The sequence below is a fragment of the Python bivittatus genome, unplaced genomic scaffold (assembly GCF_059951505.1).
Source record: "Python bivittatus isolate LINGU-HERP-01145 unplaced genomic scaffold, Pbiv_v1 ctg000240_np1212, whole genome shotgun sequence".
Lineage (NCBI taxonomy): Eukaryota > Metazoa > Chordata > Lepidosauria > Squamata > Pythonidae > Python > Python bivittatus.
This window is the reverse complement of record NW_028277051.1, coordinates 2,332,425-2,346,630: the sequence shown is the minus strand read 5'-3', so window position 1 is coordinate 2,346,630 and position 14,206 is coordinate 2,332,425. Positions and strand designations below refer to the sequence as shown.

Genomic DNA, 14,206 nt, shown 5'->3' with positions numbered 1-14,206 from the left:
CCGCTGCCGGGTCGCCGTTTTGTCGAAGACGTTGTGAAATTTTTACGGCATGTTCTCTTCTTCGAGCAATTTGGGGATCTGCCATTTCTCAGGTTGGACCGCTGAGCTGACTCTTGCCCCTGCCCACAGCTAAACCATGGCTTGCTGTTAGCTTGGTCTCTTGAATAAGCCATAGCTGGCTGAGCCCGTGTTTTTCAAACCACAACAGCTCCGTTTTTAACCACAGCGCTAGGCCAAAATGCAAAACCAGAACAGAACGTCGGGGCGATAACGTTTGTGAACCAAAGCTCGGTGCCACGGTAGGGTTGGCAACAATTCCTTCGCATGCCACGTTGGCTGCGCGCCACAAAGAAGCCTGCAGTCAGTACATGCACAGATGCACCCTTGGCCTCACCCGGAAAAAACTTTTTTCCTCCTCCTAGGCTTTTTTCACATACTTCTGCCACCTAAGCATTATCCAGAAATGCTGGTGAGCGACAAGCTATAATTTCCAGCTCAAACTTCCAAAGCCAACGCCACAGTCCTGACGGTGGTGGCGCGCGCACCGGAAAACCGAGGCCCATTAACCAAGTCCAACGGAGGGAAACTGGAACAGCCCGCCTTCTTAGGCTGCGTGCACAGAAGCGAGGCCTCGGCGAGATTTCTGAAGATAAAAAAATCCAAATAAATAGAGATCGTGAGAGAGACGAGGATTAAGGGGAGCCCTTGATGGATTCGAAAAGAGAAAGCTGCAGAACCGAAGCCGGCTTTCCGGCTCTCTTCCAGTTTGGAAGGACTACAAACGCTCCGTAATTATGTTCTGCGCAGAGGTTCTTGACCGCAGGACATTTGACCTAAGAGGCTAAAGACAGCTGGAGTGGGAACGCCCAGCAAGTACCCCCCGCAAACCATTTTGAACTCCGTCTGGAGTTTCCCACATGAAAGAGGGAGCGCATCCAAGAAGAAGAACCAACCGCCCCATCCCCGACTCGCAGAAGAGCTGGACGGGCCAAAACTCCGACCATTAAGTCCAAGAACAGGAAGCAGACCGAAGGGACCAGGTTGAAGCAAGCAATGGGTCCAGCTGCTGGGATGGGACACGCAAGAGATGTGAAGCTCGGCCCTCCAGGTTGAAAAGCCTGGAGGGTGTGTGTGTGTGTGTGTGTGTGTAGACCTGGGTGGTGGTCAAGCTCCTGCAGGAGGTCCCAGAGAGGGCCAGAAGAGTTCCCGCACCCACCTCTCAGCACTTCGTGGAAGTCTCCCCCATTCCCCGGCCTCCAGAGATGGGTGCAGGCTCATGCCCAATAAGCAAGCAAAGTCTGGATTACTTCAGTGAGCTTTTGACAGAGGAGAATCCCTGCAGCTCAGGGCTGAACTGCGGCATCCTTGGTGCTCTCTGAGCTGGGCGCTTTGCTTGCAGGCCTTTCATTCCCCACCTAGGGAGCACCATCAGTGCTGTGAGCCCGGGGTCTGCTCCCTGTTTATACATATATCTATAGGCCCATAGGTTTAAATTTTAATGTAATAATGTATATATTGGAAGATGGCTTGAGGAGGTTCTCTCCATCTTTTCACTTTGTATATACTGTAAAGGCTTTTATCGTTTTTTATGGTGTAAGCTGCCTATACAGTGAGATGAGCAGCATATAAATTTGATTAATAATAATAATAATAATAATAATAATAATAATAATAATAATAATAATAGATATACTAGTCTTTCCACAATACTCTGATCAAGGAGACAAACAATCAGGCAGGCAAACAATACCCTAATCACGGCACTGCCAAGGAGAAAACCATGCCCCCCCCAACACTGGCAGGGCAATCCGCTGTATATAAACAGGGAGCAGACCCCAGACTCACCAGCACTGATGATGTTCCCTAGTCGGGTCATGAAACGTCTGCAAGCAAACCGCCAAGCTCAGAGAGCACCAGGGACGCCACGGTGAGTTTTTGGCCCTGAGTGGGACGTTCACCCGCTGTATCTAATGTTCACGTTTTACAATTAGGCATTTCCAATCGGTGCATTTGCAACATCGGGCCTAGAATCCTCCAGGACGTGATGGCGGAGGGGGGAGATGGGAGTGCAAGCACTGGAAATAAATAAATCCACTTAAACTGATCTGTTGTTTTCATCATGCAAGCTAGGAAGGAGCTCCACCAGTTTGCATCCACAAAGCTAGCTGGAAGTCTTGTAATCTTCAGACAGGCTCTCACACCAATCAAGAATTTGAGGTTTTCTTTTGCATTCTGGGCCCTCCCAGCATTTCCTTCGCTTTCATCCAGGAGCTGGCCAGATGCTGTCCCCAGGTCCCCATCTGAACCCCTGCAAAGCCCCTGGAGCTGAGGGCTGCCCGCGTTTTCCTTTTTTGAACGGTCCCGAGGCACCCACTGCATGCCTAAAAACCTGGAAATCCTGAAATGAGATTATCTTTTCCTGTATGGGGGAAACTGAAGCAGAAAAGGGGTGCTACAACCTCTACAGCAATGTTTCTCAACCTTGGGAACTTTAAGACGTGTGGACTTCATCCAACCTGCTGAACTCTGAGGATACCATGGAATGAATGCCCAGCGAGTTGCAGGGGGTGGGGAGCAGGTGGCGGAAACAAAATAGGTGGCACCGAGGTGGACAGAAGATGGCCAGCGGATTAAATGAGAATCTTGACACGCTGTGGAGCAATTCTTATTTTAAAATGGCTGGTAATGCTTCCTCTTCTTCTTTTTTTTCTGGAAGACACGGGCTCATAATGGAATCATTAATGAACCATTAAGTACAGGGAGTCCTCGCTTAACAACCACAATAGGGACCGGAAAATTCGTTGTTAAGCAGGGTGGTTGTTAAGCAAGTTGCGCCCAATTTTACGACCTTTTTTGGAGTGGTCATTAAGCGAATCACCACGGCTGCTAGGCACATCACGTGGTTCCCCATTTAATTTGCTTGCCGGAAGCTGGCTGGGAAGGTCGCCAATGGCAATCACGTGACCCTGGGATGCTGCAACCGTCATAAATGTGAGCTGGTTCCCAAGTGCCTGGATCATGTTCATGTGACCACAGGGGCGCTGTGCTGCTTCTACGTGCAAGGACTGGTTGTAAGTCCCTTTGCTCAGCACTGTTGTAACTTTGAACAGTCACTAAACGAATGGTTGCTAAGTGAGGACTGCCTGTAATTACATCTCTAAAACATTTGAGATTCTGCAAAAGGAATGTAATGCTCAGCCAGGTGTTAGGAGGAACATCCTGGATGTTCCAGCTGTCAGGCTGCAGTGGTGGCTTCTCCTTTGTGGGACTGGACATCCCTGAGAGATGCTGTCGCGCAGCCGCCTACCCTGAGTTCAGGAGACTGGACTGGATCACTTCTTCCAACTCGAACATCCCGTGATTCCTTTTCGTCTCCCTGCATTTAATGATCTCAAGTTCTAACATGGAGGGAAACCTCTCTCCGCTTCCTCTATGTCTTGCCTGATTCTACAGACCTCAGCCTGGTCTTCAGCGACTCCCCTCCGGCTCCGCTGCCGCCTGTCGCTCTTCATCAGCTTTACCGTCGCCAGAAGCACCTTCACCAGGGTGGGACAGATCCAGGACGTTTCCTTCGGGTAAGAGGGTTGGGTTTGATGAGCTTCCTCCCCCTACCCCCCAGGCTTCTATGAAAACTGCCCAGGGTCATCTCCTTGAGACGGGTGGCTGCAGAAATCTAAGCCGTAAATAAATAAACCAGGGGCTCAGGGGAGGTTGCCCTCCTTTAGCAACCGAGCTGTAGCTTTCTGTGGTGGGCCACAGCTTCGCATAGTCAAAGCTATGGTTTTTCCAGTAGTAATGTATGGCTGTGAGAGCTGGACCATAAAGAAGGCCGAGCGCCGAAGAATTGATGCCTTTGAACTGTGGTGCTGGAGAAGACGCTTGAGAGTCCCCTGGACTGCTAGGAGGTCAAACCAGTCAATCTTAAAGGAAATCAACCCTGATTGCTCATTGGAAGGATCGATAATGAAGCTCAAGCTCAGATACTTTGGTCACCTAATGCGAAGAGAGGACTCTTTGGAGAAGACCCTGATGCTGGGAAAGATTGAAGGCAAAAGGAGAAGAGGACGGCAGAGGATGAGATGGTTAGATGGCATCACTGAAGCAATGAGCATGAAACTGAGCAAACTCGGGGAGGCAGCGAAGGGCAGGAAGGCCTGGCGCAATATGGTTCATGGGGTCACGAAGAGTCGGACACGACTTAACGACTGAACAACAACAACAGCTTCGCAGCCAACCGCCGGGGCAGCCCTGCCAAGCCAAGCCAGGCCCAGCCCAGCCCAGCCAAAGCGCTCGGTGCAGAAGGCAGGCGGGAGATCCGGGGGCAGCCACGAAGAGCCCATTCCCCATCCACGGCCCCAGCAGCAGCAGACCCAGAGAGGACACCGCAGTGAGGCTCCCCACAAGAGCAGCTCTCAAAAGCCACCTTTTTATATAGACCTGACTCTGTGCCTGACTAACTGGCTGAGTCCGACTCTTTCCTTCACGTAAACCACTTGAATTCCTTTGTTCTTCTCTCAGGGGAACTGGCAAGGTGTTGTGGTGCTGGCATCGGGACCTTGCCTAGCTGGGCCTCTGGGTCTTGAACCTGCCTCTCCTTGGGGGCAACCCTTTCAGCTGCTTCCCGCAGGCCGGCTGAGGTTCAACCCGGTCAGGCGGTCCAGCTTCTGAATCTGGACCGGACCCCAAGACCTCTGCGAACTCAGCCACTGAGACACGCAGCGTGGAGCAGATTAAAGATGGGGGAGCCGACAGGAAAGAGAAAGGAAGCGGATGGAGCGAGCCACGTGGAGGACACGTGAAAGGTGGGGGGAAAGCCAGCGGCGCCCGTGGCTTGGGAACGGAGAGGAGGAGACATCCAAAATTGCCAAATCTGGATCAAATCTGGAAATTGCTTGTCAAAGTCTCCTTTGGAACTGCAAACAGCCTGTTTTGATCTCAGTTGCTTATTACAAGAATTTAGGAGTTTTAAGTGCACATCACCAAAGCTGCTTATTTTCCTCTTCCATTTGCATCATTTTTTCCTTTTGTGTTGCACCTTTTTACTGGAAGCCTGAGGACAAATGCTATCTCCCCCTCACCCCCCATTTTTTTAATGTCTCTGTGCTAAGCCTTTCTGATTGAAGAGGCAGTTTAAAAGGTTTAAAAATTTTTAAAAAAGCAGAGCAAGTGCTGCGAGACATTGATGAAGATTTAATTTTAAATTATTTCAGCCCGTGCCCTCCTCCGCTTGGAGAAGAGCGCTGGGCACTTCAGCTCAGGAAAAAGAAACAGGAAAATAAACCAAACCCAAACCACACAATTATAAAAGCAGAAATCTGTACCATCAACAGCAAAGACAATTTAAAGCACTGCCAACAACAGGAATTAATTCAGAAGAAACAGGAACCCTCCCTGGAAACATAAATATGGAGGAAAGGAAATCGGAAAGGCATGGAAATGTTTGAGGGGGCAGGAGAAAAAAAGGACCAGCGCTGGCGGATCCTCCCGTGGAAGCCCCAGCCGATGGAGATCCGCCGGCCCGTTCCCTCCAGGGCTGGGAGCCAGAGCTGCCCCGAAGACCCGCCTGGCTAGCGGGAAGCAGGTGATCCTGCAGCCGGGCAAAGAATTCCTCCCTTCGCTGCCCTGGGAGAGCAGGAGAAGGACCCGAGGGCCAGCCTCCTGCCCATCTGGGCTGCGGGGGAAAAAGGGGGTTCCTGCGGCGGCGGTGGCAGGGGAGGGTGGGCTACGGAAGGGACTGCCCCCCATTTCTGTGGCAGATGCGCTGGCGGCATTATGGGCAACCTCGGAGCTGCCTGCTGGCCAAGCCCCGCTGCCAGGGAGGGAAGCACCTTACAGAAGGGCCTGCTTGGGTCCCCAAGGGGTGCTTGTGCCCGGGGGGTTGGGCTGCAAGTCCCATCGTCCCCTGCCGTTGCCTGCTCAATCCTCTGCTCCCTGTTCCTTCCACCTGGGGTGCCAGGACCGTCGGCAGGCAAAGCGGGAGCGGCGAAGTCCCTCCGAGGGATTCCTGGTTCTACCACCGAATTCACGGCGTCTCGGCGGTGGGGAGTCCCCCGTGGGCTCCGGAAATCTCAGCGCCAACTGGGTGAAAAGGCGAGTGGACGACGGAGCCCCCGCACTCAGGGGCAGCGTATCTCCGAGAGCCCGCTGCCAAAGCCAAACCCATCGGCTACCTTCACGCCCCATATTCCCAGAAGCAGCTCGCGAGGCTGAAAGCAACCTTTGAAAACCCAATTCTCCTCCTTCTCTGAGGCTCCTGAGATCCCTTTAAAGCTGAGATAGGCTGGGGGGGGGGGGGGGGGCACAGAGAGAGATGCTCAAACCTTCTCTGTTGCTACGGAAACCCAGCAAAAGCGGGGGAGTGAGGGGGGGTCCACAGCAACCATAGCACATCCTTCAATCCGGCTAACTCCTATTTGCCAAGTTGCACAGATGGAGGCATGATGCACGCGCGCACGCACACACACACACACATATGCACAGGTGAATTCAGTGCTTTTGTTAGGCACCAGTACCTGCCTCTCCTACAAGCTGCTTTTTGGGGAGTTTCCGCAAAGGACACCAGAAGGACTTAGAAGAAAAAGAAAGGGCGGGGGGAGGGAGAGGGAGACATCCAGAGGCGGCTTTTGCACAACTCACCATCCCTTACCCCGAGCCTATCCCCCAGGATCCCCCTCTCCCCAGTTGCTTGCTAGGATGCATCCCTATTTTTGCTAAGAGCGGCCGGGTGATGAGAAAAACGCCGTCCCCCCCTGCACCCCACCATAGCGACCGATTCAGAGATTAAAACACCCACTTGCTCCGAGATCCTGCGCTTTGCATCAACAGGAGCGCCGTCTCCCACCGACCTCCAGCAGCATCTGCGAGCCAGACTGAGGACGCCGACCCCGGGAGCTGCCTCGGGACGAAAACCACATTGCAACGAGAAGCAGAGAGCGGCTGATTGAAAAAATGATTCACATACGGAAGCCTGAGGGTTTTTTTTTCCCCCTTCCCTCCCTCTTTTGGCATCCGGTGCATAGAAGATTGCTGCTAGTCGGCCATTGGGAGGGTGCAACCAATCAGGGAGTTCACCTAGACCAGCAATGGGGGGGGGGAGACGGACAAGAAAGGAGGCGCCCCCATTTTTTTAATAGGAAAAGGTGCATTGGCAAGGGGGAAAGCCTGGTCCTGTTTTTGTATTGCTGGAGAAAAGACCACAGCTTTGGTCTTGGAAGGCAAATGTTCCAACCCCCAGCTAGAATATTTATGGGCACTGCCCTGAAAGATCTGGAAGGGGATCCAGTTTGGGGTTTGGTGCCCCAGAGACTTGGATCTGACCTGGGCAGAATTTTCCCGCTGCATTCAGCCATGAATGCCGTTTCTCTGCCGCTCAGCATTACAGATGAATTTAAGGCTTGGGGCTTGTTCAGATCATGGTTCAAGAAAAGATGCAGGATGTGTGAACCTAGCCCAAAATGTGTTATTTCCCACATTTTACCCAGCACACACTCAGTCGGGGCAGCCATATAAAGTCATAAACAAGTAGACCAATTGCAAAGAGCTATAAAAGAAGGTGGAATGGGACATGATGTTGGCCAACCCAGCTCAGTGTCGGCAAGAGTAGGGTTGCCTGTGGAGTAAGTCATCTGAACTTGACACAGACCTCACAGAGGGTCTGGGAAAGCAGTTGGGGAGGGGTCACAAGCACCGGGTTCAAGTCAACGAGTCAGTGAAAAGCTCAACTGAATGCCATCCGTTCAGGACAGGAATAGAGCAATTCTGAAGCTGAATGTTCAATGTTCCTCCCACTCTCATCATGACCCAAACTGGTCATCCATTGAAGCTATTGAGGGAATTCTCTATTCGGCGAAGAGATAACCCTCCGCCACAGGATGAGACCATGGCCTCCAATTTGGATGGTTTCAAATGGAGTAGACTGGTGTTTTTCAAACTTGGTCGCTTTAAGATGGGTGGACTTCAACTCCCAGAATTCCCCAGCCAGCATGGGGTTATCCCCCAGATGGATTGGGACTACAAACCTTAATCCCCACAGTCCTGCAGCTGACACGGTTAACCCGAGGAAGGCTGATATAAAAGAACGGGGACAATGATATATTGTACACAGAAGCACTTCGTTCTGCAGCTGGATCCCTGGGACATCCTTAACCTACTTCCTTGGTCTGTACGGTACCCAGAGCCATCAACTCAGTGAAGGAGCTGGGCTGGCAGAAGCTGAGCCACAAACACCCCAACCAAGGTTAACACTCACCAAGCTTTCAATGTCCTGGGGATGGAGCGTTAAGCTTCCACCAGGCTGAGCGATGGGTCTAAGGATCTCATCGTCTCCAGTCTAAGGATCTCCCGGGCGTCCTATCCTTGGACTGTGCAGGGTTCCTTGGCTCCGGGTCCCCAAAAGACCTCAAGCTGCTGATGTGTTTGTGAGAACAGCGGGCTGCACTCCTCCCTCTCCCTCCAATTATAACGTTGGTTAGTTCCTTCCTCAAAATATGGACTACGGGGAGGGTTTAACCTCAAGCAGCAGAGCATACAATTAGGAGGTGGATGTCTAGAAAGGGCCGGGCCGATCCCTTTCTGCAGACGACGTTCCCTGCAGCTCCGGTGGACACCACCCAAAGCTCTGTGCCAAGAATGGCAGATGAGTTGGAAAGCCCACCCACCCACCCCCGCCCCGACCTCGTTTCTGTGCCTAGATCTGGCTCCCCTCTTGGGCTGATCCAGTTCCTCTCTTTTTTTTGAGTTCCCCCACCAAGCCTCTCATTCCAAAACTGTGGCTGAGTTTTTCCAAAAGGTGCAAAGGCACGTGTTGCTCGTTTTAAGGGAACCTTTAGATCTCCCATCATTCCTTACTGCAATATTCTTCGGGGGCACTGTGGGAAATGGGAGTGTCTGGGGTGGGTGGGCCAAGCCAAGCCAAGCCAAGCCAAGCCAAGCCAAGCCAAGCCAAGCCAAGCCAAGCCAAGCCAAGCCAAGCCAAGCCAAGCCAAGCCAAGCCAAGCCAAGCCAAGCCAAGCCATCCTTGGATTGAAAAACGGAAAAATGAAAAGGATGTGGATTAGCTACGTGGGTGCACCCACACATTACAAACCCATACAAAATTAAGTTTCTAGCTCTTACAGTTACGGAGGGATGCTCGAAAGCACGTAGGCAAGCCCTCCCAGAATCTCAGAGGCCAGGTGCTTTGCTGAGCAAGATTTCCCACGTGTGGCCAGAAGCGGAAGGGAAATTTGACTAGGGAACAGAATTCACAGAACGGATCAAATTAACGGAATTCAGTTTTCCTTGCCGTAATATTTGGACTTCTTTTTTTAAAGAAGTGGACCTAACTGCCCAGGTGCCGGGGCTCTCACCCCCAAAACGCACCCACCTGCTTCTTCCTTCTCCATTTCATCCTTCTGGGCGCTGATTTAAGAGAAACCGTGAGAGGGAGCCTTGCAAAATAATGTAATAACTTCTGGTTGCTGTCAGGAAAAGTTCAAAGGGAAAAAGAATACGCACCCACTCAAAGAGACACAGATTCCTGTGGTTCAAGCAATCCGTGAAAGAGCAGCGCTGGCTCATTTGTGTTTTAGACTTCACGCTTTTTAGCCTTATTTTCATAAAGAGGATCTGTAAGCCACTCAGAGTCAGTTTTGGCTGGAGTGCCCTACAAATCCGTCGATGAATAAAATAAATAAAGTTGGGCTTCTCTCAGCCGTGTTTCCAAGCTTCACCTTTCCGGCTGCAGGATCGTTTTCTGTGCTGTTTTAAGGACTCCAAAGGAGAAGTGAGCATTTGGCAAGTGAGTGGAGGATTTTATTTATTTATTTTTAAAAAGGAGAAGCTCTCAAGAAGGAAATAAATGCAAAAACGCATCTCTCCCTAAAGATGGTTCCTCTTTACTTGCCAGCTCTTGTTTCCACTGAGGTTTCCATCCAAAGAGAGGGGAAAAAAAGAGAGCAAAGAAAACATTTTTGTAGTCCAACCGATCTCTTCCAAGGGTAGGAGGAGAGCTGTGTTTGTCTATGGCAGCAAAAAATATCAAAAGGTAACACCTTTTCCGGCTAACAAATTTTATTAAAAAGCAGAAGCTTTCATGAGCTGCAAGTCACTTCACCAGATGCGATAAAGTGGCTAGACTGACGTACGGTATAAATTATAGTCTGTTCACCTTATTTTGGAACAAGGATCCTAATGGTTTTGCAAACATCAGAAGAAATCTGATAGTACTTTTTTCTGCCTAACGTACTTTATTTAAAGGCATCAGCTTTCGGGAGCGGCAGCCTATGTCTTTAAATAAAAAAATATGCCTTTTAATAGCATTTGTTAGTTGGAAAAGGTGCTACAGACTCCTGATTTTTCATTCCCAATGTAGCTGTAGTCTTTCTTTGATGAACAGGATGGAAAGCGTACGTGCCCTGAGGGCCCATCTCTTCCTGAACAGGGCAGTCATCCATCTACACCTAGAATTAAGGGTCTGTGTGTTTTCGTTGAGACAGGGGACATGCTCTCCCCGCCCCTGCAGACCTTTCTTTTGGTAATAAGAAAAAAATTCTGCCCTCGCCGCTTGGCACAGCGAGGCAAACGGAGCAGAGAACCCGGAGAACGTCCAAGGTGCAACTGGGGGTCTTCAGAAATCAGGGGAGGGCAAGAGGCCGCCAAGAAAAATGGAGGGTCCATACTGGGAGATTTCTGCAGTGCCAGAGAATGACCTGCTGCGGCTTCTGCCGGTCCGGTCAAAGCAAAGGTGGTCTTCCCAGAGCAAAACGGATCAAAAAGGAAGAGGGCTTTTTCCTTTTGCTAGCACAACAGGCTTCTTCCATGCTAGGAACCTGGGGATTCAGTCGCTGCATTTCACCTAAAAGGCAAAAGACCTCGTGCCCTCCAGATGTGGTGCCCATGACTGGCCAGCCGGCCTGAGAGCGATGGGAATTGTAATCCCATACAGGAGGCAACAATCTGGGCCACACCCTTCCTTAACCAAGACCCCTTTGGATCCAGAGCCAGGATAGAGACCCTTCCCCACCTTCCAGATGTTTCAGGACTGCAGTTCCCAGAATCCCCCAGCTAATACGCCTAGAGGCACCAGACTGGGGAAGGGCAGAAAAGGGAACAGGAGGGCCCTTTCCGGAGGATCACTGCTGCTGGGAGAGATGCTCAGATCTCAAAAGGCTGTTCCAGAGCTAAAGCAAAGGGATACCACGAGAACCCCATTTACAGCTGGCAACCAGCTGGGCAAAGGGACTATTTATTTCTCAACCTTGGCCACTTAAAGGCGGGTGGACTTCCACTCCCAGAATTCCCTAGCCAGCATGGCTGGCTGGGGAATTCTGGGAGTGGAAGTCCACCCGTCTTTAAGTGGCCAAGGTTGAGAAACACTGCTCTAGGTACAGAAACAGACCGGCTCCGTTTTTAGTTTCTTCTGTCCCCTACAACTGCCAACACCAAAGGGAAGAGAGTTGCAAACTACGATAAAGACGGCCCTCCCTGCCCCGGCTGCGGTGGAGACGCGTGTCCACCAGAAAGAGAACCAGAAGGAGGCTGGGCGGCTCAACGTCCCAGTTCCTCCGAGACTCTAATTTGCAGGGACTTGAAAGAAAAAGAAGAAAACCGCAAAGGGAGGCTCTGCTGAAGACAGGGTCGTAATTATGGTGCGCGCCGGGCCAGATGAAGCTCCCGTTCCTGTGTGAACTGCCGGGAAGCCAAGGGGCGGTCTCTCGGCTGACCCCCTCGCTCGCAAAGGCTACCCTCGATGCCCGTTTGCCTTGCCTTGCCTTGCGTCCGACGCATTTCCATCTCCAGCCTCCCTTCCTGGGTAGATTTTCCTATCCTGAACTGCCTGAATGGGAATCTCCTAATCTCCTAGCTGTCCTTTGGCTTTCCCCGTCCCACCCAGCCCCAATCATTGGGGACCCCAAAGGCCGACAAAGAACCCACTATTTTGGAAACATTTCAACAGGAGTTCTCTTAAAGAGCTGTTCTGGGGAGAGTGGAGATTGACAGGCTTCCTACGACGTTTGGCCCAAACCTGTCGTCCTCCACAAGGGCCGAAAGAAGATGCCACGAAATTTCAAAACTGCTTCCGTTTTTGATGCCCCTTGACCCGGGGTGAAGCAAAATAGAGACCGCCATGGCCTCTTAAGAGCAGTTTCAATTTCAGTTCGATTTTATTACGGCCTTTCGCCAGCAGATCTCTTACGGGCAGGAATTCCGCAAGCCTCACATAATTAAATAAAAGAATCCAATATCAGGGGAGAGGAAAAACCGTTTCTCTTCCGGAGACTCTGGGAAATGGGAAACTGGGAATCAGCAGCCAGGAGCAAGCAGTCTTGCTGGGTATTAATCGCAGGAGCAGAAAGCCAGCAAGTTGCAAACTACAAAATCAGAAAGGGCATATTTTGCCCTCGGGAAGGAGAGGCTGTTTAATTCCACCTCTTGCTTTGAGAAGAAATCAAACGCAAAGCCCGTTGCTGGGTTCTGCGGCGGAACATCCAAAGAGATCCTGAAGGAGGATCTGCAGCGGTTCACCTTGAATCACCTACCACTTAGATGTAATGGAGGGTTGGAAAAGGCAGGGTATTTTTAAAAATAATTGTCTGAGCTTCTCACTGTTCTATGCAACTTGCGGCCACGCACAAGCACACTGGATCCACCCACACCAGAGCCTCCAATCTGGATGTCCCCGTTGATAGACTCTGGGAAAGAGGGGGAAAGGAGGATCCAGCCCTCCCCCCAAACCCCCAGGACACTTCCCAGGAGCAGAACAGCAGGGTCCAGAAGAGGGTCTGCCTTTGGGTGTAGTATTTGGGGAGGGGGGGGTCTCAGCCACATGAGCCCAGCTAAAGCAGAACAAAAGCCGAGTTCTCGGCCCGTTTCCCACCCCCCTCGCCGAATTGCCGAAGCTCTGGGGTGTGGAAACTCCGTGCCCGTTGCGCAGGGGACGCAGAAGTGGGCAGATCTGCAGGGGGGAAATGTCCTACGGGCACACAGCACACACACAAAGCGTCCCAGGACACAACTGAGCTGGACTGCTCAAAGAAAGGGGACGTTTTTCAGCCAGACTTCGGAGGAAACTGTGTGCATAATACTTTAGGTGTGGCCAAAAGACAGAGATACAGATCAGTGTTTCTCAGCCTCAGCATCTTTAAGACTTCAGCTGTACTGGCTGGGGAATTCTGGGAGTTGAAGTCCACCCAGCTTAAAGTTGCCAAGTTTGAGAATCCCTGATCATGATCTGTAAGAAAAGATTACTCTAATTATAATAGGTTATTCTTGGTTCTAACATATCATATAATCAGTAAATAATGATTTCTTACAGCGAATGCTGAACTGAAAGATGCAGATCTGGGCTTCTTGGCTATTCTTCCTCTCTGTAGGTTGGACTACAGCCCCATCGTTTTCAGCCTCGTGGCCACTGTGATACAATCTCACCCATCTCCCGCTTTTCAAAAAGCTTCTGGCACTTAGAATACTGGTGGGCAACGTTTTGCAGTGAAGAATATTATATTTGGCTGGCCAGCAGGGTCATTTTTGCTTGCAGTAGAAGAGTCGTGCCAGGGAGGGAAACAATTGCAATGTGACATTACTGCATTCCTTTTTCACTCCGCAACAAAATAAAATCAACAAAATCGCTGCTGGAGATTGCGGAGAGTGCTTCCGCTCTCGTGAGTGTGCAAAGACCACGTCTCAGAAATGGAAAGCACAGGGGTGTCCACAGGGGAAGCAAAAAGAGTCAAAAGGGTGCTCACGGCCGTGGGATTGAAGTTCTGCCCCTTTTCAGGTGCCGTGGGGCCCCCTCCGTGGAGCAGGCCCAGTGGCATCCTCTGGGGTCACTCCCGGACGGCAGGCACGCTCGGTTCGCTATCCGAGGGTCCAAAACTGGGCTTAAAGGAAAAGGGATAAATTCTCCATGAGTTGAGCTCGACTCCTGATGCATTCCTGAGGTCCATGTAATTTTCTAGGCATCCATACAACCGTGCTTTTGCCCTGGGGGCGGCCTCCCATCCATGTACTAGCCAGAAGCCCCCGTCCTGGTCCTGCTGACGTCGTGACCAGCTCAGCGCTGCCCCCTGAAGTGAGGGCTCCTTCAGAGTCCAGGTGCTTTTCCCCACCACAAGACTGAGGTGGTTTGCCATGCCGCCTTCTGGGTTTTTTTCTGACTTCCCAATCTAGCCTTCGCCTTGATGATGATGTTCTTTCTTAAAGGGTTCGTAAGAAAGACCCCAGAATG

The 14,206-nt window shown here is 51.2% G+C and overlaps 1 protein-coding gene across 2 annotated transcripts in view; it reads right to left on the bottom strand.

Annotated features, from left to right (window-relative positions):
• SPECC1 (sperm antigen with calponin homology and coiled-coil domains 1) overlaps positions 1-9,580 on the bottom strand; it is a 112,933-nt gene extending 103,353 nt beyond the window's left edge. Inside the window, exon 1 of one of the 2 annotated variants that reach the window (XM_088138761.1) lies at positions 9,496-9,580. In XM_088138761.1, the coding sequence (XP_087994887.1) occupies positions 9,496-9,558 (63 nt within the window). In that variant the 5' untranslated portion in view covers positions 9,559-9,580. Of the gene's footprint in view, positions 1-8,248; positions 8,383-9,495 lie in introns of those variants that run through there. The other variant, XM_088138762.1, reaches the window with a different exon arrangement.
• Positions 9,581-14,206: the final 4,626 nt, after the last annotated feature.